This window comes from Bactrocera dorsalis, chromosome 4 (assembly GCF_023373825.1).
Source record: "Bactrocera dorsalis isolate Fly_Bdor chromosome 4, ASM2337382v1, whole genome shotgun sequence".
Taxonomy (NCBI): Eukaryota; Metazoa; Arthropoda; class Insecta; order Diptera; family Tephritidae; genus Bactrocera; species Bactrocera dorsalis.
Genome location: NC_064306.1, coordinates 28,500,850 through 28,525,297, shown reverse-complemented (window position 1 = coordinate 28,525,297; position 24,448 = coordinate 28,500,850). Strand labels below are relative to the sequence as shown.

Genomic DNA, 24,448 nt, shown 5'->3' with positions numbered 1-24,448 from the left:
AGTGACAATAAGCTACTTCCAGGATGCGTGAAATCGTCAGAGATTTAAAAGTCGATGAGCTTGCAAGAAAAGACACCCTTACAGAAATTCCATGAGGATGGGAGCTTGTAATTTTCCGCCAGTCTTCGTGAATTCGGGACCTGGATCTATGGGCCTCACGAAGGTCCATTAAAGTGCTAGCTCTTAGCAAGAATAATATGACCGAGGCAGTTGGTGGTTGTTCATTGGGGGTGTTTTTTACGTGGCGGGTCCCAAACCCAGCGCACAACCCTATGCAGGGGATAATTCGCCTTCTCACTTTAGCTCGCCTTCGAACAGACGTTCTTAGGCTACCCAGACGATATTTGGTCAAAGACCGAAAGTCGTGAGCTGCTTGAGTCATATATAAAAGAATCGTTTCTGCCCACTCCAAAGTGAATGGCGATCAGAGAACTTTCCTCACTTGCGTGAACTTCTACACATGACTCCATCCTCCAGACTGAACAAAGAAGCAACGCAAATGGGTCTGGCAATGAACGAGGGCAAGACGAAATATCTCCTGTCATCAAACAAACAGTCGTCGCACTCGCGACTTGGCTCTCACGTCACTGTTGACAGTCATAACTTTGAAGTTGTAGATAATTTCGTCTATTTAGGAACCAGCATTAACACAACCAACAATGTCAGCCTGGAAATCCAACGCACGATTACTTTTGCCAACAGGTGCTACTTCGGACTGAGTAGGCAATTGAAAGGTAAAGTCCTCTCTCGACGAACAAAAGCCAAACTCTATAAGTCGCTCATAATTCCCATCCTGCTAAATGGTGCAGAGGCTTGGACGATGACAACAACCGATGAGTCGACGTTGGCCACGGCGAATATCGCATTCGATGGAACGATGAGCTGTATGAGATATACGACAACATTGACATAGTTCAGCGAATTAAAAGACAGCGGCTACGCTGGCTAGGTCATGTTGTCCGCATGGACGAAAACACTCCAGCTCTGAAAGTATTCGACGCGGGAAGCACTCCGTTGGAAGGATCAAGTGGAGAAGGACCTGGCTTCGCTTTGAATATCCAATTGGCGCCAGGTAGCGAAGAGAAGAAAAGACTGGCGCGCTGTTGTTGACTCGGCTATAATCGCGTAAGCGGTGTCTACACCAGTAAAGAAGAAGTAGAAGAAGAAGTTTTAGGTTTCCTAACTCGACATCGTCCAATAGGCATTCATGCCCTAAGTCTGAAAATCTTGTCGGATGTTAGTTGAGAAAGTTGTATGGAAAAGGAAGAGGTGGAAACATCTAAACACTTTCTCCTTCAAATTCCCACTTTCGTCAGTTTGAGGTTGATGCATTGGTTGTATTGGCTGGAATTGAATTAGAAACAGGCTTCGATATTCGACGGATTTTTGATCCATATTTAGAAGCATCACAACGGACATGCGTCTCTATCAGTCCAAACTAATCCTAACCTGAAATTCGAATAATAGTTTGATTGAATACTTCAATCTCTGAATTTCTTGGAATGAAGATCACCGATTTTCTTCTTAAACTCATTTCGATGGGATGCAGTACGATAATACCGGTGTATTAAAGTGGTGAAGAAGAAGCTTAAATTATTCAAGGCGTCTTATTAAACTTTAGTAAGCATTATTGACCTCTTAAACAGTTTCACTGTAAATTTTAGCTGCGACTAAAATTCGCTAAGCAAAAATAATTTAAAAGCCAATGATTAATGGCATGTCATATTTTGTTACAACAAATGTAATCTGCTTAAGACTTATAATGGTGTTTTCGTTGCGTTTTTCAATATTCGCTCAATTTCTGCCATGGAAGAGATATCAATTTCTGCGATTAATGAAAATTTAAAGAAATTTTTGAAACAAAGCAAATCTTTACACCAAAAAATACATAGAATTCATTTTCCATTGAGTATGAGGTCAAAGCATTTCCAAATCCTTATTTTCACAAAACCGCAAAACTTCTATCTCTCCTATTTAAACTAACACACACATCTAACGAAATAAATAAAAATAATCTTTATTGCGCTGCCGTCAGTCGCGTTCAATTTTAAGTTTTGCCAGAATAAATTGCGATTTTCTATTACAATTCGATAAGATCTATTCAATATCGTTGACATGCCGAAGAAAGAGCGGATGGGGGAGGTACAAAAGCATAAAACTTATTGGAGAACTATTCTAAATCGCTGTCATACGCATATTACGAATGCATGTGTATGTTTTTTATAAGTGTGTGTGTGTGTGTGTGTGCGTCACTCAGCCGCCTGCCAAAGCCATAATAATAAAAGTCATTTTAACAGCTCCTTCGGCGCATTCACCACGCCCGATGTCGAGGCGAAACTTTCGGCTGAAACAAACGCCGATGATGCTTTTGTTCTTGTTATTGTTGCTGTTGGTTGCGGTGGCCATAGATTACGGCTTCCAATATTGTTTAATATCGAACTCATCCCACCAATACACTTTATGATAAAGTTGTTTCAGCGCGCTCATTCATTATTACTTCAGTCTAAGATCGAGCACACACACACACACACATACATATGTATGCATATGAGCAATCGCGCATGTGTGTATTCATATGTGCAATTTCTAATCGCCTCAAGCTGTTATAACGGGTGATTTTTTTGAGGTTAGGATTTTCATGCATTAGTATTTGACAGATCACGTGGGATTTTAGACATGGTGTCAAAGAGAAAGATGCTCAGTATGCTTTGACATTTCATCATGAATAGACTTACTAACGAGCAACGCTTGCAAATCATTGAATTTTATTACCAAAATCAGTGTTCGGTTCGAAATGTGTTTCGCGCTTTACGTCCGACAAATTTTGTTCAGCGATGAGGCTCATTTCTGGTTGAATGGCTACGTAAATAAGCAAAATTGCCGCATTTGGGGTGAAGAGCAACCAGAAGCCGTTCAAGAACTGCCCATGCATCCCGAAAAATGCACTGTTTGGTGTGGTTTGTACGCTGGTGGAATCATTGGACCGTATTTTTTCAAAGATGCTGTTGGACGCAACGTTACGGTGAATGGCGATCGCTATCGTTCGATGCTAACAAACTTTTTGTTGCCAAAAATGGAAGAACTGAACTTGGTTGACATGTGGTTTCAACAAGATGGCGCTACATGCCACACAGCTCGCGATTCTATGGCCATTTTGAGGGAAAACTTCGGACAACAATTCATCTCAAGAAATGGACCCGTAAGTTGGCCACCAAGATCATGCGATTTAACGCCTTTAGACTATTTTTTGTGGGGCTACGTCAAGTCTAAAGTCTACAGAAATAAGCCAGCAACTATTCCAGCTTTGGAAGACAACATTTCCGAAGAAATTCGGGCTATTCCGGCCGAAATGCTCGAAAAAGTTGCCCAAAATTGGACTTTCCGAATGGACCACCTAAGACGCAGCCGCGGTCAACATTTAAATGAAATTATCTTCAAAAAGTAAATGTCATGAACCAATCTAACGTTTCAAATAAAGAACCGATGAGATTTTGCAAATTTTATGCGTTTTTTTTTTTAAAAAAGTTATCAGGCTCTTAAAAAATCACCCTTTACAAGTTTTCCACTTCACCACCCCACCGACCACCGACACTTCAGCTGCCGTTTGCTGGTGGCGCACGAAGTTGCGTCGTCAATTTTCGCGCTTGAGGAAAATTTCTCTTCCTCACCCTTCGCATCTAACTTCACTCATACACACGCACATAATTTCCCAGTGGCATTGCCGTAACTTCTTATCAGCGTTTTTCTTTTATTACACTTATTGTTTTTGTTACTTTTTGTTCACATTTATTATTGCTGTTCGGGCAAATCGGCGCTTTATGCGAGTCGCTTGCTTTTGTTTTGTTCCGAATGGCGCGCCATAAAGATGCCATCGGTCTTGCGGGTTTTCTCTTTGTTAGCTGAACTTTATCTCCACCCCGTTTTTGGTAGGGACGCAGGGGTGTTTGCTTTGTTTTTCGCCTTTGCTTGGTGCCATAATCAACATAATGCTTAGAAAATGTAATTTCTCTGCTCTTATCAATGGACTGGAGCTCTTTTAATGAATTCAATATAAATATTAATGTTGCTGTGTTATTGTTGTTGTACTTATGTAATTTGTTTGTTGTTGTTTTAGAGCTAAGAAAAATTCGTTGAATATCCGTCTGTCTTTATATACGCGAATTAGCTCCAGTGTTTTTGAGGTATGAATTATATATGAAAATTCTCACACGTCTCCAAGATGCTTCTCATTTGTAGGAACCGCCGATATCAGCCCATATTAGTATAGAATATACTTTCCTATACATTTATTGATATTCTTTCATAATTCTTAGACATTTTTTTGGTTTGGCGTTCCTCAATCTTTTTTCCAAATCCACCCAGAGTTTCGGATTGTTTTTAAAATAATAAATGGTGTCCATAGTACATTGGATCTTTACTAGAGGCCCATGACCACTCCAAGAAACACTTCTCCGTAATATCAACTTGATACCTCCATGCCTTATGGTCTTCGTTGTACTTTTTTGAATTGATTAGGGGGTCAACTGACATTTTGTTTTTCTTTACCAAAGTTGAACTGAACAACTTTTGTTGCATCGGAGCATTGAATTTTGTGTCAATCTAAAATATTTCTGGCCAAATTCAAATAACCGGTTTATGTGTAAACTCTTCAATAAACGTAGTTATTTTGGACTCTTTTAGATTATCAGAGATCACCTTTTTCTTATATATAAAGTTGACATTGTCGTCTGCAATTTATTTTTTACCTGCCCGGAAGCTGTAAATACGCACCTTTTACCGATTTTTGTGATGAGCTCATCCTGCTTATTGGAGGTTTGTTTCTGTCTGCCGCTCTTTTGAACTTCCAGCGACTAATTTTAACTCCCAAATGCTGCCTTATATAGGCAAACATTTTCCTTTCTGAAAGCAATTTTATATTAACTTTCCTTTGTTCACTAGATCAATGTCGAGCTCCTGCCGGTTTTGGCTTTGTTCTTAACAACAGAAAATATCTGTAAGTGTCATACAAAATGATCGATCGAAATCAATATAAAGATCCTCATTATTTTCCTTGTGTGGACAGACCTTCGTCCAAAATATAGTCCGCTCCAGGGTGCTAACAGCCGTGAGAGCTTACGGCAGTCTAGACAGTTATATTCAATCATTCCGACCTACCATAGTAAAACAAAGGCTATGTTCGTAAATGCATCATGACTTGCAGCATAAGCAACAGTAGCAACACTGCAAGTTTGACGTACTTCTTATACAATTTTTGACAATTTGCAGATACATTTGTTTGCATTTTTGAACTCGTATAATACTAAAATGCAAATTTTCTCTACCGGAAGATTTATTTCTTTTCTTAATGCGCTTGTACGTTACCAAGAGATTTAAGAATTTTCTCTGCGGTGTGCTGTCCAGTCTTATATGTGGATTTACATTTTTAACTTCGGTCACAACATTCTTCCACAATACATTTTTTTTTTCCTTCTACCCGATTTAAACTCATCTTCCATATTCAACCGTACTCTCAGCAATAACTGTGTCTCCGCATTACTGAGATTTTAACTAAAAATTTAAAAATAATAATTAAAAAAATTAATATTAACATAATATAAATAAATTTCAATACAAAAATAAAAATAAAAAATTTTTTAACATAATTTTCGTCAGTCATCGTAGTTAAATGCAGTAAACAATTTTTTGATAGAAATTATGAGTGACGGCTGATAGAAGTGTTGTCTTTTTGAACGCTTGATTATTGCAGTGCTGCAATATTGGCATTTCTGAACGTTCTGTTTGTTATGCAATCGTCATAATGCATTTACGAACATAGCCAAATTGTTTTGGTAAATTTTATTTTTATTTCTTCAATATAGTTCCCTTCAAGGGTGACACATTGATAAATGCGATGTTTGTAATTCGATTTGTCTTTTGCTTCAAACAAGTCCTCAGTTTCGGCTATCACTTCAACGAATTTCTTCTCAGCAAGCATTCTTTTGAAACATAGGAGCCAGATCTGAAGAAGGCGGTGGATGTGGAAGCAATTTGAAGCCCAATTCATGGATTTATGCCATCGTTTTCACCGAATTGTGACTTGTAGTGCATGGTATTAGCGATTTCGTCCTCCTAACTGTTCAACTGTGATGGTCTTTCCAAAAGTGAGCTCGTGCATTTACAACTTTTTGGAGACTTTCTTACATTTTCGTCGGCAACAACCTATTTTGAGTGTCCAATGCCTTCACCGTTTTGGGGGCTCATTTCACCACGTCTAAAGTTAACATACCAATCCCTGATGGTGGATTCTGCTTGAGAACTGACTAACTATATTTTTTTACAATAAATGAAGTTGCTTCATTCAAAATTATATAATTCACGAAGTATTGATCCGACAGCTGTCAAATTTATACACACGCCTTTTGAAGGTTAGGGCTTCTTTTACGAAAATGGATTTTCCTTCTAAAGAATGAGTATTCGAATTATCTCGTATGTTTAGATCTTCCACCAAATTATCAATTCAATATCTTCAAAAATCGTATGTACCGGCTTAGCATTAAAAATATTACTTAAGAGTACTTTAATGGCTGTTTCGATATACAAATAATCAATTAATCTTTTATCGAGATCAATTTTCACACAGTCGTCTCCTTCCATGCTAAATCCGTTCTTCTAAGGAGCCTGGAAGCTATACCTTCACAAACATTCTATAATAGCTCAATATGAAAAATTTCTTGTGAACTTGCATTATTGGTTTTGGATAATAACTGCTGCCAAATTTGCAGAAGATATCTCGTCAAAAGAAAAAGCTTTCCATACAACCACTGTACTCGTATTCCGATCGCCAGTTTGAGTGGCAGCTCTATGAGCAGATAATTTCACGTTTTGGGCCAGTCGATTGACCATCAAGATCGTCTGATGTCACACTGTTAGACTTTTTCCTGTGGGTATATGTAAAGTCTAAAGTTTATGCGGACAATCCCGCTTTGATTCAGGCCTTGGAGCAAAACATCACGCGCGTCATTCGCCTGTTACCAATCGAAATGCACCAACAAATCATTGAAAATTGGGCTCAACGGATTAACCATCTGAGACATAACCACGTCCAACATGTGAAAGAGATAATCTTCAAAAAATAATTGCCAAAAAATGTTCTTTCGAATGATAATAAACATTCCCCATTGAAATTGAAGTTCCTGTAATGTTGCTTTAAAAAACTAGGGAACCTCGAAATGGATCACCCTTTATTTCGCCAACAACTTTTTTTATAAAAAAAACGCATCGCATTACATCCATATTTTCTTTTTAATAATGATGTTTTTATTAATTTCTTAGTGTTTTTTCTCATAATATCGTATTATTTATATATTTTCTAAGTATTAATTTGTTCATCGTCTGCTTGGTATTTTTATTTATATTTTTTTTTTTGCTTTTTCGCATTTTTTCTTCTTCAATATCTCAATATTCTGCGTTAATCAATATCAGTTTTATGTAATATTTTGATTTTTGATTGAATTTCATCAGAATTCCTTTAGCTTGTATGCTCCTCGTCTTACTTAATTACACAATAATAATAATAATAATATAGTAGTTGGAGTGTTCACACTCGAGCGGCTACAAAATACTATGTAATATTATACAGTTATGTATTTGATTTTGTTGTAATTGTTGTATATTTTGCTGCGCACTTCACTAACTTTGGTTTTGACTGGCTTTTGGTGTGCTCGCAATTATTTATTAGATCTGCATTTACAATTTAGCGTAACATAATTTATTCGCTATGTGTGTGTGTGCGTGTTGCATGGACTTTTTGAATGTTTTTTCGTGTTGTTATTTTTTTTTGGTTTTTTGTTTCTGCATTTTGTTTGCATTTTTTGCTTTTGTGGCATGGATTTATTTCTGAAACTGAGTTATTGTGATTTGATTCAGATTTGGGATGGTTTATATAAGCTTTATCTGTTGCGTGTACAATGTATTGCAATTTTTTTAATATTTTTTTTTGTTTTTTCTCACTCTTCAAAGCCTACCGTCCAGTCTTGGAAAGCTCCAAAGTACACACACGCAAATAAATATGCGCTTGTTGAGATTTCTTGTTGTTGTTGCTTTACAATTCCTTCCATTACCGCATATATTGTTATTATTTATTTTTTATTTTATTTTTTACAGTTATTTATATGAAGTAATTAATTAATTATATTTTGAAAAATACAACAAAGAACTGTAATATGTATGTATGTATTGTAGTACTACGGTACTTTCACTTTACATCGTCTCATTCTTTCCTAATTAATATTACAATTTTACATTTTCATAAATTATACACACTCTTATGGAATAAATATTTAAAAATAGTTTTTCTTTTCATAATATTCGCACACAGTTGACAGTTCGTTTTGCATTTCGCATTCAATATGTATGAATATGTATTGTGTAATTGTTGTTTTTGTTTTTATTCTCAAACTATGCTCATACAATTGATTTAGCCTCACACTAAACTAAACTTAAAAAATAATCAACAATTCATCGTCAAATTTCTGCTTCACATAACATTCGTACAATGCAAGAGTCTGCGTGAAATTATTTCTCTCAGTGTTAATATGTAATTGTTTATATAATAGTTAATAAATCATATGGTCTCAAACCAGCCATGCTTATTTTAAGTTTTATGTACAGTTGAAGCTTTAAATATTTTTATTACTTTTGTGTTTTTTGTTGTAATACTTAATAATAGAAAACAGCTCACTTAGCCTTTAAACGATATAATTTAAATTAAATATTCTAGAGAAAATAATTATTTTTAAATAAATTTACAAATTGTTACAAAACAACTAAGTATGAGTCGATACAGTTCGGTGGGGATGACTAAAAACACCATTTTGTTTGCATTTTCAATAAAGTTGTGAGATTTTACGCCTTCATTTTCTAGCACTCAATCAAAACATTGAAATTTTTTTCTAATCGCTTGAGGGACACTGTAGAAGGTGTAAACATGATTACAAAAATAAAAAAGTCGAATATTTCAAGTAGTGTTGCGAAGAAAAATGTGTTTAAATGTGCTACATAACTGAAAAATATCAGAATGACTATATCAAATAAATGTTGCGCGATATTGTTGCTAAGCAATTATTGCGAGAAACAGTGTTGCAAAGCATAATGTGTTTGTGTAATAATATAATGGAAAAAATTAAATAAGGCATATCGAAAAAAATTAAATATTTAATAGATTACGAAAAATTGTGATTAACAAAAATTGTTAAAAAATGTTGCGAATCGGTAAAATATATGAAAAATATTGTTGCTGAAAAAAAAAACATTTCTTTTAACCAATGTCGATCATTTTTGAAATCAAAAAAGAAGTATAATAGTTGGATGAAACCCATGGCTTCAGCGCTGGTTTATTGTAAGTGTTTATGTTTCTAAACAAATTACTGTTAATGTTGCGCAACATTGTTTTTGGAAAAAGAAACACGAGCAAGCTCCGGCTATAATGCCATTAATATCGTTGAAAAAAACAAAAATATGTATATATGTAAAAAAAAACATAAAATATATATATTTTTTGGCATTTTTAATTAAAAAATAATAGAGTAAAAAATATATTAAATCGAAATTATGCAAAAATTAAAAATATTTAAATAAAAATAAATAGGATTTGACTATATAATAAAAAATGAAAGCAATAAAATTAAAAACAAAAAAAATATATTATATATAATAAATAAAAACATTAAAAAACAAATTAAATGAAAAAGTTATTAATTTTACGAAATGGAATATTAAAAAGAGCTAAAAAGTGTACGAAAAATAAAAATTATTCGATAAAAAAAAAATAAATTTATTAAAACTAGAAAATAAATTAAAAAATAAACAATATTAAAGTTTAAAAATTTATATAAAAGTTTATTTAAAAATAGAAATAAATAAAATTCATCAGAAAATTAAAAAATAAGCACAATGACTATTTGTTGCACATAATATTGAAAATAAATTATAATAACTATTATTTTTAAGTGAACAAAGGCTTATAGAGCTTTAGATTGTTAAATTACCAGAAGCAAGAAGCAATTCTGAAAAAAATGTATTAAAAAATTATTACAAAAATAAAAATTTAAATAAAAAAACATAGTAAAATAAAAATCATTTATTTATATTACAACAACGAGTTAAAAAAAAGAAATAAAATTGTATGAAACAAAAGTATTAAAGACTTCAAAAATACAGTATACGAAAATAATATAAAACAAAAATTAAAATTAACTGAAAAAAATATATAAAAAGTAATAATACAAAATTTTAATTTTCTTTATAAAAATGTACCAAAATAATATTGAACGTTAATTAACAAGACCAAAAATTATTTAATTTTAATAATTTAATTAACTAAAATAAAACATTTTAAAAATAGTAATGAACCAAATTCAAAAGCTTTTAATAAAATGCCAGAATAAAATATTGAACTTTTTTTATATTAATAAAAATCAGAAAATGAGATGTCTTTAATAAAATTAAATAAAAAATATTTATAAAAATAGCCGGTAAAAAATATGCATTTTACAACAATTCAAAGCAACTACAGTTAAATGAAGAAATTTTAATTTTGCCTTTTAAATTTAGATAAAAGCTTAGAACTCAGCGCAATAAAATTTGCTCAATTCTATTTTAATTTAGTTCAAAAACATGTTTGGCACACTTTGTCCTTATATTCGAAACAATTTTCTCAAACAAAATTTTGCTTTCAATACTAAACGCCGGTCTCACATTGCAGTAACATTAACACAAACAGTTATTAGCAAACATCATGGTAGAACACACCGTTAATTCAAAAAAAATTGTTTTTGTTTCAAATTATACTAATGTAATACATATTTCATATTAAAATTAGATATTATAAATTAAAATTAAATATTGTCCTGCTATGAGATAAACTTAAAAACTAAATTCTTTGCTAAGCACACTTTCGACTTCACATACATAACGGTAATAAGGAAAGTATGCGCATTAAATAATAACTGAGTCAATAATAAAAATACATACTCTACGATATACACACACATGTCTAAAAAAGCACGCATAGTCAGCACACACACATACATATATGTGTGTATGTGGGTTGTAATGATACTTTTAGGTCTGTCGCCGCACAACTTCACTGATTTTTGTTGCCTTCGACACAACCGCCACCCACACCATTCAGTCAATTTATGTCGTAGTATTTTCTTTGGTAGCTTTTACAGCCGCCGTCCGCACCAACGCCACCAGGACCAACGAGGCCACCGATACCGACACCGGGCGCTCCACTAATCCCACCGCCACCGCCGCCGCCACCATTTAAACCATTGTTGTAATAGCACCCACTGATGCTGGTGGCTCCGACGTTGGCGCCGATGCCGACGCTGCTGCCGCCACTGCCACCGCCGGCAATCATGGCCAAAGCTTTATTTTAGCTAGACGCGCCCAGCGAGTTCTTCATATGCGCTGCTGCTGCCGCTTGCACGCCGAACGGTGAGCCACCGGGACCGGTTTGTGGACCATTGTTGTTGTTGTGATCGCCCGGTGTACGCGGTCCGTTTTGCACCACACTGCCCGGTCCGCCGGGACTGCCGCCGCCCATCAAACCACCCGCACCGGTCGGTGAGCCCTGTCCAATGGCGCTGGCATGTCGCTTCAACATCGGATGATTAGCCATTGAGGCGAAGACCAAGCGCTCCTCATAGTCATATTCGCAGAGAATCTTATTCTCGCACAGGTAGAAACGATCGCCAACACAGAACCTGCAAGTAAAGAAGAGAGGTAGAAAACGTCAGTTGAGCGCATGTAAAAATCGTTCAGCATAAAGGAAAAGTTATTTTCTGTTTTTGAGCTTTCTGCACGAAGGGAAATGTCAGCAAAGGAAACATTTCTTCCACTTGCTTGACTCGCAAATCGAGGGCATTCAAGTCTAAAGTCAAGTCGTTGTCAATTGTCATGACATGCGAGAGTGGCTCTGAACAAAGCGTAGCACTCATTTATGACATTTTTAATTTTTTCCTTTGAGTCAGACAATTCTCTTCACTTTACCTTCGTTGAAAATTGTCTTCCATTCATTCGGCTGACAGTTGTCGATATTTGTTTGCATGTAGAAGAGTGGGAGCGAAAGCAAATGGCCACAATTTCATTTAAAAGCGAAAAGGTAAGAGCTGAGACAAGGGTTCAGATGCCACAGAAAAATCATTCGTTTGAAAACTTAGCATTTACTTCGTATTGCTTCTCAGCTTGGGTCATATATTTTTTCTGTTGTTCTGTTGTTAAATATATTTAATCATATTATTCTAAAATAAAATACTACACTCGATCGAAATCGAAAATTAGATACTCTTACATATTATAAGAATAGTATATGTGCTGACTTCACATATTTTTGGTTCCTGTTTAGGTCATGTCCATAGACCAAGTGGATTTAAATATAGTTCTTAATACTTTAGGAAGTATAAATACATTTTGAAAAAATCCACCGCTGAATCCTCACCAAGGGAGCTGATTGGTAATAAATAGCATAGTATCACGAGGAAGGAAAGACCAGCTATTCGCCAGGTATCTAGCTAAAAACTGGCTTCTTATCAGAGAGTTCATTACTCCTCAATAGCAGATACCTACATCCAGATAGAGTCTTACTATACCTGTAGGTGCAAAGGCTAGCGCTAGAAAACGAGTTGAATTGGTTCTAGCAAGGCAATAATACCAGAGACTGCCGGAACCAAATTCTGTAGCTAAAGAAGGGCTGCCGGGGAGCAATGAGACGAGGAAGACGCCAAAACTAAGTATATTAGTACGTCTGCCAGGAAATAACTTGGTTTTAAGGTTAATGAGCCAGCGAAGCCATGCGGAGAACGACGAACGACGTGCTATGAGAAGGTTGCAGCTGCAACCGCTAAGTAATGAGGAACTTACAAAGGAGCACCAAGAATCCATTGACTGCGGAAAGCAATTTTGGCTAATATTAATCTGAAGAGGCTAAACCGTCAGCCAAAAGACCAAAAATTCATTTGTTGATGTGACTTGAAACCGCATTATCATTTGTGTACTGCAGGGAAAACATGGAGGAAAAATCTCTATAGTCCAATGGAAATGGATGCATGTTGAGGGACTAGACTCCCTCCTCTCTCGATGAACAAAGACCGAACTCTACAAGTCGGCCTTAGGAGCGTTCGAGAGAAAGATTCTGCGGATGATTTATGGTCCTTCAACGAATTAAGAGACAGCGGCTACGCTGGCTAGCTCATCTCGGCCGAATGGATAAAAACGCTCCAGCTCTGAGAGTATACGGCGCAATACCCGCAGGGGCAAGAATAGGAAAAGGATAACCTCCACTCCGTTGGAGAGACCAGGTAGAGAAGGAACCGGCTGCTCCCGGAATCTCCAATTCGCACCAAATAGCGAAAAGGAAGAGCGACTGGCCCGTTCGACTATAACCGCATAAGCGATGTCAACGTCAATCAAGAAGACTAAAAAGACTCCTTACAAAAGAAGAAATCAGAGGTCTCGCAGCGATATCAGTTTGATCTCAGAAAAGTACTCTCGTTGTTGAGAAAGTTGAAAAGTGGCCAAATTGATCATTGGTGAGGGAACTGACTTTATATCTAGATATTGTTGTTGTGTTTTTTTATTTATTTAAATTAATACTATCTGAAACAAAAGTATGCTGTAACATAACAAACATTTAAGCGATATCAGTTAAATCAGCGGAGCTTACAGAGGAATTACAAATATGTGTGCACACAACAACCCAAAGGAGCCAAAGCTGGCGAGTTCCTCTCCCAAAAGGGTGCACCGCCATGATTTATGCAACATTTTCACCAACCAACTGCCCACTCATATTTACTGTGACAATGCCACAGCAAAGTAAATCGATTGACAGTTTATTTGCAGACAACAAAAATGAAAGCGACAAGCAACTGCTGCTGCTGTCACACCACCAACAACAACAAATCACTGGTTGCTGGGAAAGTTTGGCAGCAAAAAAGTGCAGGTTTGTGTTTATCTTACAAAAACAAAAACACAAACAAGATGAAAAATCGCAGAAACAGTTGCAAAAAAGCAACAACAGCAACTAGCGCAGCACCTGTGACTCGAAAAACTGGGAGAGGTGCAGCACATAGCACAAAAAGCGGCACCGCTGATAAGCACACACACATATGTGTGTTTGCATGGGAGTGTGTGTTCATAAGCCAACATATCACCGCTCATACCCACCAGCTGTCAGTGTATCATCGCCGGCAGCGTCTGATGAATGTCGCTTGTCGCCTACCGCCTACCACGACTAACGGCACTATTTTTTCCTTCACCCAGCTTGTTGACGGGGGGCTTTGAAACCAATCTGTGATTTTTAACTCTGTGCTGGAAAAAATTGAGAAAAATAGTGCGCCGCAAAATAGCTGGAAAAAATGTCATAAATTTCTCTGAAATGAGCGCAACAAAAAATCCAAAAAATTCGTTTGGGTGTATCCAGGCAAAATACCACAAAAATGCAAACAGTTCACTTGTAGTGGGGCACGGCTACATAGTTGTGGCATGTGGCATATACAAATGGAAAACGGTAAATGTTTTGCGGCAGAAGCTGCGGGCACTTCCGGGCACCACTCACTGAGCATCCATCCCTTGTGCTGGAGACCACGGCTGGCAAGCAGCGCCCCCACCCACTAGGGAGCCGGTGACTACACTAGCCTAGAACGCCAACAGGCAGCCAGAAACAGTCGCAGCAAGAACCAATGGTCACACAAAAATATTTGCTTTAAAAAAATTACAAAAACAAAAACAATGCCAAACAACAGCGACAATTCGGACATACGTATCAACACATCAACGAGCGCCAATATCGATGACGACAGGAAATTATGCAAACTTTATGCTGAAGGCACCGAAAAACACAAAATAAAAATATGAAAAATTAACTGTGAAAACCATGGCTGTATGCACGCGTTTATCGTTTTTACGATTTTTATTTTGATTTTCTTTCAGCGCGTCAGTTTTTTATTGTTTCACTTGTAGTGCTGCAACTGAAGACCCGCATGTTAAATTAACACAAACGTCACATTTCCGCTCGAACAAAAGCCACAGAATTTTTACGCAAAGCAAGAAAAAAGCAGAAAAATTATATACACAACTCAAATATGGCGATCGGCCGGCGGCTGTCAACGCCACTGTGAAGTGGCCGCGTCGCGCACGTGAGCGTCCGCCCGGTGTGAGAATGAGCAGGCGCTGGGCGGCTGAATGACAGTACGCGACGCGGACGTGTGGTGCGGGAGTGTGGCAGTGTAAATTGCATGGCTCAATGATTTTTTGGCAATTGAATTAATTTTTAAAAAATTTATTAGCTGCAATACAGTGAAGCGCGTGAATTGTAAATTAATAGCGAATTGTTTGGGCAAGCACTGCGTCGGAATTGAAGGAAAAGCAAGAGAAATTAATTGAAATTGAGACGGGAGTTAATAATTTTTAAAGTACAGTAGCTGAAGCATTATTTGAATACAGTACATAGATATGAATGTATGTGTGAAGTTATGAGAATTACAAGTGTTTTTAAAATGGAGAATTTAAAGTTTTAGATTGATATCCGCGAAGTAAGAGGTTTTTCAATAAGAGCGCTACACAAGTTTTTTAATGGAACAAAAACGGTTTGGGATATCAATGAAATTCTTTCATTATGTAAAATTACATTCGATGCCCTTATGTATGGAACTCGATTTATTTTGCATGACCAAAACGGGCACGCTTGCAGAAGTCCAGATGCTGAACCCAATTTTCGACGGCTTTCAAGCATAAATCGGCCGATACTACTCCAATTTCATATTTCGATATTCGATCGGTCAGTTTGTATGTTATAGTGGTCGGATATCGGCTGTTTTGACAAATGAGCAGCCTCTTTCTGAGAAAAAGAGCAACATTTCAGAAAAATATCAAAAGCTGAGTGGAACTAGTATATGATATGCAGACCGAATATGGCAAAATAAACGCAGTTCGTCACGCCGATCATTCACATACTACTATGAGCAAGAAATAGTAAGACTTTGTTCATAATTTTAAAATTCTTAATTAATACTTCAAAATCTATATCGTCCCCCTCGAAAGTAATCCTCTTGCCTCAGAGAAAGTCAATTTCCGAATAGTCTTCAATGCACGTAGCGATTCGCGTTTAGTATCTTCAATTGACTCACAACGTCTGAATAGCCAGAAGTCACACAGATCTAAAACAGGCCAATTTTGGTGGACAATTTGGCAAAAAAAAACTCACAAAAAATCAATGCAGTATGCGACAGAGTTTTCGACCCTTAATTTCTACCGCTTTTTACGAATAACGTCGCGCAAAAGACGCATAACACTCAAAAAGTATTTCTTCTGGACAGTTTGGATAGTCGGAAGGAATTCGGAGTGTTCGGAGTGCACCACACCGCGATAGTCAAAAATAATAGTCAACATAACCCTGATTTTTGACCCGATCTGACGTGTTTTTTCCACTTAATGTCACATTTATCACGATTTTCGACCGATTAGACCTGTTTCCAGGCCGTAAACATAAATCCAAGACTCATCCACAGTAATAATACGTTTCATAACATCCTAGTAGTTCAGACGTTAACGCGACGCTGTTTTTCGACAAAATTGATTGATTTTGGAACCAATGGTGCTTTCACGTTCCTAAGACCCAAATAACCTTTCAAAATGGTTTTTACTGATGTTTCTGATAATCCAACGATGCCAGTAAGATCTCTGGCTGTTAATCGTTTAGTCTCAAGCACCAATTCCTTTATTTTATAGACGGCCTCGACGTGTTTCGTCTTCAACGCGTTCTCGACACTCTTTGAATAATTTGTACCAATCAAAAACATTTGCTGGCGACAAAGGCCTTTTCCAAAATTCTGAAGGTTTCGGCATTAGAAATTTGATTCCGCACACAAAATTGAATGGAACTTCTTTGTATAATTTCACTCATCGTAAAAGTTGCCGAATGTACTTTACGTACTTCAGAAAGACAAGCATATACTAAGCACTAATGATTTTGATGTGAGATTTGGCATAGATGTCACAGACAGTCATACCAACCTAGAAAAAAATATATGTTGACGATTAAAAAGTTTTACAATTTTTTGCGCACAGTAGTATACAGACAGACAGACGAATATGGCAAAATTTACTCCAGCTCGTCATGATCACGGTGAAAGGTGAGATTATAACCTTCATTTAACCAAAAAAGAAATTTAATTCGGGAAAGTTGAAAAAACGTTACAGCAGTTCAAAAATGAGTGAAAATAATAAAGAAATTAGCTATATTTGAAATATTTGTATAGAAAATAAGAAAAAAATGCCACGCAAGTCACCAATGAAATTTGTGAAGTTTACGGAGACGATGCAGTGTCAGTTCGTGTAGCACAACAACGGTTCACTCGCTTCCGTAATGGAAATTTCGATGTGAAAGATGCATCTCGATCTGGTCGAACTATCGTTGAAAAATTCGATGACTTTATAGAAAAGTTTGACCAGGACCGTCACATAAGCAGCCATGACATCGCTAAGGAACTTAACATTCATCATCAAATGGTTTTGAAACATTTAAAAAAGGCTGGCTACAAAAAGAAGCTCGATATTTGGGTACCACATGAATTGTCTGTGAAAAATTTAATGGACCGAATTACCATCTACTGAAACACAATGAAATCGCACCATTTCTGAAGCGAATAGTAACAGGAGAGGAAAAGTGGATCAAATACGACAATAATGTGCGAAAAAGATCATGGTCCAAGCGTGGTGAAGCTCAACAAATGGTCGCAAAGCCAGGATTGACGCCTCGAAAGGTTATGCTGAGTGTTTGGTGAGATTGGAAAGGAATCATCCACTATGAGCTGCTCCAGCTTGTTCAAATGACTGATTCTACATTTTACTGTCAAAAACTTACGAGATTGAAGCACGCAATCGGCCAGAACTAATAAACAGAGAGGACTTCGTCTTCCATCAGGACAACGCTAGACCAGACACAAAAATGAGTGTCGTGGGAGCTTACAATCAAGACAATGTACAGCATCAAAAATCAATGAAAATAATGGCAAAATAGCGAGATTTGATACGAATCTTCGCAGACCTCTAGAAAAAGTTTGACGGAAAGAAAAAGAAGCGGAATCGTACTACGAAGATATAAGGAAGATCGCTACATATAATCGGTGTATCCACTTTCATGACGAAAGCTAACATAATAACCAATTTTATAGTCTTTTAGACCATAATAGTTACTCCGTAGTGCGGAAGTCAAAACAAGGCAGCGTTTTTAAATATAAAAAAATGGCCAAAATCATTGATTGGGGTTTCGCATTAGTTTTCATCAGTTCACAATATTCTTCGAATCTAGACTTAAGCCACTTTTTCCGCTCCAGAGGCTTCAGGAGAGAAGCGGAAAGAAATTTAGCCCCAAAGAAGTAGTAAATCCCGTGCCTGAACACTATTTTGAAGAAAAAAGTAAAGCGTAAAATAAAAATCAACGGAATTCATATTTCGTTTACCAAAAAATGCCAAGAAAAGTAAAAAAGCGAAGTGAGATTTTGTATGCATTGAATTTTCTCTTCAACATTGAAATTCCCAAACCAAAAACGACAAAACCGGCGAATTGCAAAAATCATGACGATTGATACACGCAGGCCGACGGCCAAAACGGTTGCAGCCAATTGGCAATTTAAATATTTTATTTAGTGGAAAAATTGGAAAATGCATTTTAAAAATGCGCCTCAACATTGCACAACAATGTGGCCAAACAATTGAGGCAAGGGCCGTTGCCTCCGCATGCGTGTATATGTGTGTGTGTTTGAGTGTTTTGTGTGAGGCCTCGCTGCTGTGAAGGCAGCGCAGAAGCGTGTAAGCGGCCTCTCGGCGCCTATTGTGCTGCTGCTTGCTTGCTATGAAGAAAATCATATTAATAATGCATGCAATAACGGCATATTGTTTTTATTTTGTGCACGAAAAAGCGGCAACAACACAAACAAACACACACACGCGCACAAAAAGCACTAACAAAGGGATTGAGGGGGCAACAAAAGGGTTATGCGCGCGTATAAACAATAAATATAAAGGAATGCGCAAAAAAAAGAAACAAGAAAAATAGGCGCGCCCAAAAGTATGCCTCACACAACAATTGAAACGGAAATGGAACTGCGGCACACGACGGCCATGAATTTCAAATAGCAAAAATCAAATTTAACGCCGCAGCAGCAGTGCGGGAAACTTGCGCCACCACTTGTTGTAGGTTGTTATTGTTGTAGTAGTGGTGGCGCTGCCACACATACAATTTATTCACAAAACCAGTGAAATGTCGACACATTTGCGAATGGATATGCATGTGCGTGTTTGTGCGTGCGTTTGTGGCGATAATATTGTCCGTCTGTTGGCATTCACAAGCTGGGCATAAACTCTCGCTGGCAGTCTCTTGAGTGACATTTCAAGAATTGGCCAAATGCTATAAATTCGGCGATTTTCCATTAGTGCACCCCTGTGTGCTGGGGATGCAGCGCTGATGAGGGGATGCAAAACTGCCGAACAAGCCGAGAACTGGCAATAAAAGCAATATAAATATAAATAAGCGAGGCCTAGGCAGCAAGCTTGGCCCCGTCGACGCAGCGGCCAACCCTTTGCCTTTGCGTTATAAATATGTATGTATGTTTGGATTTGCAACAAACATGCATATTGTTGCTGCCACAACACACAATGCGCCAATAAATGCGCTTAAACACACAAATAACGGTAATAGTAAGCATACAAATAAGCAAAAGTCAACGAGCGCGTAAGCCTCTTTCGCACACACGCACATGCCACAATGCTTTCGTTGTTGTTGTTGTTATTGTTGTCTGTATTTGGCGCCGATTTGTATGCGCTTATTGTGTTTTGTGTGTTTTGCATTTATTTGCCACACTTATGTACATACATACGCCACTTTTGTTATCCTTTCTTTCCTTCGTTCCTTTTCGTGCGAATTTTTATTGCCCTATTTATTATTGTTGTATTGGTGTCGATTGCAATTTTGTTATAATAAAATTTAAACAGCCATTTTGGGTATTATTTGATGCGAGATTAAAAAGAGATTTACCTCGGCACTTAAGGGCAACCCACAATAATGCGAGAAAGGCATGCAAAGTGACCTGTGGCAGGGAAACCAAATTTGCGAATGTGAGCTCAGGTTGCAGAAAGGGTTGCTTTCATAGATTTTGGTGGCAGGATATTTATGGCTTAGTATCGATAATTGACCATAGAAATAAATTTTTAATAAAGCAAACTACTTAACACGCCATAAAAATGGACATAAGTGTGCAATATTAATGCAGAGTAGCGTAGTAAATGGTGGTAGAAATGGCGTAGAAAGCAGAAAGGCTGCAAGTTCTTTTTTTTTAATGGTCCCTTTGTTTAATATTTGCGAAAATTATTGTTATTTTTGTAATGAAAGTTTGCCACGAAGTTAGCAATGTCTGTATTTTCTCAATCTGTTTATTCGTCTAGTAGTTCTGTATACACGAACTGGTCTCTGTCACATGACTTTTTCTTTGCACGAATCTGCTTTTTTGCCATTTCTGCCTTATAAAGTGAACGATCAAGATCACGTTCAAGTATTGAAGTAACGAAGTTAAAGCTTTTCCTTGTTTTATAGTATATAAATAAAGTTAAAAGAGAGAAATTGGATGTCTGTTTTCTTAGTATCAGTTTCTAAGTTAGCTCTTGCCTAGCTTTGGTCCATACTCTTCGAATTTTTTGCGGTTATGAAATTTACGAAAGAGTTAGAGTAAAACTAATGAAAAAAGCAAACAAAAAGCATTTACTAAGGTTTAGAAGTTTGAGAATTTTATAGAATCAAAGTCACTATTAAATTATATGCCTTATACTACTGTCTCTGAGCCATTCGTCGAAAGGTTTTTTTCTAGGTTGGTATGACTGTCAGTGAAATCTGTGCCAAATGTCTCATCAAAATAATCAATAGTGTTTAGTCTACGCTTGTCTTTCTGAAGTAAATAAAGTTCATTCGGCAATTTTTACGATGAGTGAAATTGTACAAAGAAGTTCCATTCAATATTGTGTGTGGAATCAAATTTCTAATGCCGAAACCTTCAGAATTTTGGAAAAGGCCTTCGGTGATAAGTGTTTGTCGCGAGCAAGTGTTTTTGATTTGTACAAATTATTCAAAGAGAGTTCACAACGCATTGACGACGAACCACGCCAAGGACGGCCATCAACAACAACTGATGTTGTCAATAAAATAGGGGAATTGGTGCTTGAGAACCGACGATTAACTGTAATCACTAAATTTTTTCAAAAAACAGCGTCGCGTTAACGTTTTCCGACTAAAAGGATGTCTTGAAACGTATTATCACTGACGATGAGTCTTGGATCTATGCTTACGACCCGGAAACAGACAATCAATTGCCCAAATATCATGGCAAAGGTAAAAAAATTAAGGTTAGGTTGACAGTTTTCTTCGATTATCGAGAGATCACAGCAACTGACTAACTAATAAATAGATCACAGTTCATAAACATATTTCCCATATTTATCAATAAGTAACTTCTTCTTATTCTCTTCCACTTAGCGCAGTTTACTCTATATGGAAAGATATTTAGAAGTATTAGTTATAATTATTGAAACCTTGATAAAAATAACATTTGACCCGGGCTCATTTTTGATCTCCATATCACAACTAGTTTACTTGAAATGTTTGCGAAGACAATTATTTGATCAGCACAAAGTATTCAATGAAGATCGTGAAATCATCGAAAACTTGTCGCACGCATGTGGTTCATCTACATCTGTTACTAACAATCACATCGACAAAGTTGAAGAAACAGTGCTTGAAAATCGCTGTATTAGCACCAGGGAGATAATAGAGGAGCGCGACACCTCTTATGTATTGACTCACCAGATTTTGGTTAATGTTTTTGGTATAAAATAAGTGAGTTACTAAATCATATCGTCCGAGTGGATGAAAATACTAAAGCTCTGAGAGTACTTGACATAATACACGCTGCGGGAAGCAGAGGAAGCGGAAGACCTCCACTCTGTTGAAAATACCATGTGGAGAACGGCCTGACTACACTTGGAATCTCCGATTGCGCCAAACAGTGAAAGCGAGGAGCGACTCGGGCGCGTAAGCCAATAAAGGAGAAGAGTGAGTTACAATCGTCCCAAAAGATTTGAATGTGTAGTAAAATTCTAGCATGTCTATGACTTTTTGGCCAAATTATGTAATTTTTTTTGCCAGTCCGGGTCAATTTTGATCATATGTAAATACTTTGCCAAATACTTTGTAATAAATTATAGATCTTAATAGAAAGTTTAATATGCAATTTCTCTGTTTGTGGTACGTTTCTTTTGATCTTATCTGTGCCTTGACAATTAATATTTTGAATTAAGTCCTGCAAAACATCATTTTGTCCACCGCATACTATGTTTCCGTACTTGTTTTATTTACTTAGAAATTAATATTCAAGGTCACAAACTGAAAATATTACGTAATGTATGCAACTAACCTGTGATTGCATTGTTGACAAGCGAAACATTCCAAGTGATAGACATTTGTGCGCGCTCGCATGACCATCTCAAAGGCCGGAATGACTTTACTGCAGGCTGCACAATAGCCAGTGTTGCCAAATAATCTAAAAGTACAACATTTCATTAAAATACAAAATCATATAAGAAACATATATATATTGCTTGGTCTACAAGCGCACATACCTCAAGTAATCGCGTTTACACAGCATAAGATTGCCCTTCGTGTAGAGCGTAGAGCCCACCTCGCCCAGGCGGCAATCACAACAACCACATTTGAGGCAATCCTCGTGCCACAGCATGTCGAGGGCGCGCAGCAAGTAACGGTCCTGTATGTGCTTGCCACAACCGGCGCACAACTGGCTGCCATTACCGTTGTTGTTGTTGTTGGCATTGCTGTTCGCATTACCGACGGCGCTGACGGTGGTGAGACCGTTGTTGTTGCCATTCGGATTACCAATATTGGGATTGCCATTGCCGTTGTTGGGATTTTGCGCGCTCTGTGGATTATTTGGACCCATGTTGGGTTCCGTTTTGGTGATGTCCATAGTCATCATCTGCAAAACAGTAAAAAAAAAACAAAGGAGCGTTAGAGCAAAATAGAAAAATAATTAAAAACGACATGAAAAGGGATACTTAGGCCATAGAAATATGTGTGTGCATGTGTGTGTGTTCTTATAATAATGAATGGGTTAAATAAATTAAGGTCTGGTGTATGCATGAGTGGCTAATCTAAAGCGAAATAAATCTGCGTGGCATTTTTCCACCTCTAAAAGTTTGCAGCGTCTTGATAAAAAAAAATTAAATAAATAAATTGGCGCAAAAGATTTATCACCGCATCAAAAGTGAACGCAAATGCTTTTGTTGTTGCTACTTTTCAGTTCTTAATCTATGATTTTAAGCGTTTTTTATTTATATTTTGTTGCTGTTCAAGTTTTACGCCTAATAAATTAGCCGAGTTGATACTCTTTGCTTTAGATTGTGCCGAGGTTGGCGTGTCGCTTGCGATTCCACCCGTTTCATTCAGCCACCGAAGATAGGTCTTTGAAAAAGTCATCATTGCATTAATTGCCACCACTTGGCTTCACTTTGAATGGGCACACTTGAGAAGGGTTGTGCGCGCCGTCAACGACATTGCCTGCAAGGTGTGCTTGCTGGCGAAATGTTGGTGAGCGCACCTTTGCGAGCATTCATTTTTTACGAACCGTTTATATAGAGAAGGAAATTAAATTGCATAGTTTGAGGTTAGGCAGCGCACGTAATGGAAAGTTAAGTATGAAAATGCTCATGTAGGAAGTTTGCAATTTAGAAAGCAATTTTAACTGATGAGAAAAAATGGTTCAGCAAAGAAGTTAGAATATAGCTATTGTCATTGTAGAAATTTCCTCTTATTAAAATTAACACCCGAGAATATTATTCGGCAAAACCTAGAACAACCAAAATGTATTAGAACCACACAAATTTCAATATTTATATTCCCCTATATATTCCTACCACAAAAAACACTCTAAAAATATTCATTATATAAGTATCCAGATCGCCATAATTATTCAGAATATTCGTACTAAAAGAAATCGGTATTTTTTGAGTAAGAAGTTTTATTGTCCATAATTTTATGCAAATATTTTTTAATACAATAAATTGAAGCATATATTAATGCATACAAAAATTAAATTTAAAAGCGAAAAAATGTTTGATATCTTTAATTTTTAATTTTATATAATCTTTCAAATATAATATCATAATTTTTTTTTTGATTAATTAAAAGAAATTAATTATAAAAAAAGGTACAATATTAACTTAATTACTAATTATTTTAAAAATTATGCAATTAATTAGTTAATTTTTAATTACTTAATTAATTAAAAATCATTTTTTCGTATTTTAAACAAACAAAGAAACGTAATATACTAATTAAAAAAAATATGTA

The 24,448-nt window shown here is 36.6% G+C and overlaps 2 protein-coding genes across 2 annotated transcripts in view; both read right to left on the bottom strand.

Annotated features, from left to right (window-relative positions):
- Positions 1 to 10,328: 10,328 nt before the first annotated feature.
- LOC109579456 (acanthoscurrin-2-like) lies at positions 10,329 to 11,401 on the bottom strand. The gene has a single exon (XM_019989773.3). The coding sequence runs from the start codon at positions 11,399 to 11,401 to the stop codon at positions 11,171 to 11,173; it is 231 nt and encodes a 76-aa protein (XP_019845332.2). The 3' UTR covers positions 10,329 to 11,170.
- Positions 11,402 to 11,416: 15 nt separating this feature from the next.
- LOC105225008 (zyxin) overlaps positions 11,417 to 24,448 on the bottom strand; it is a 192,142-nt gene continuing 179,110 nt past the window's right edge. Inside the window, exons 3-5 of the mRNA XM_011203305.4 lie at positions 22,705 to 23,075; positions 22,500 to 22,625; positions 11,417 to 11,747 (exon numbers count right to left, since the gene is read on the bottom strand). Of these exons, the coding sequence (XP_011201607.3) occupies positions 11,417 to 11,747; positions 22,500 to 22,625; positions 22,705 to 23,075 (828 nt within the window). The remainder of the gene's footprint in view (positions 11,748 to 22,499; positions 22,626 to 22,704; positions 23,076 to 24,448) is intronic.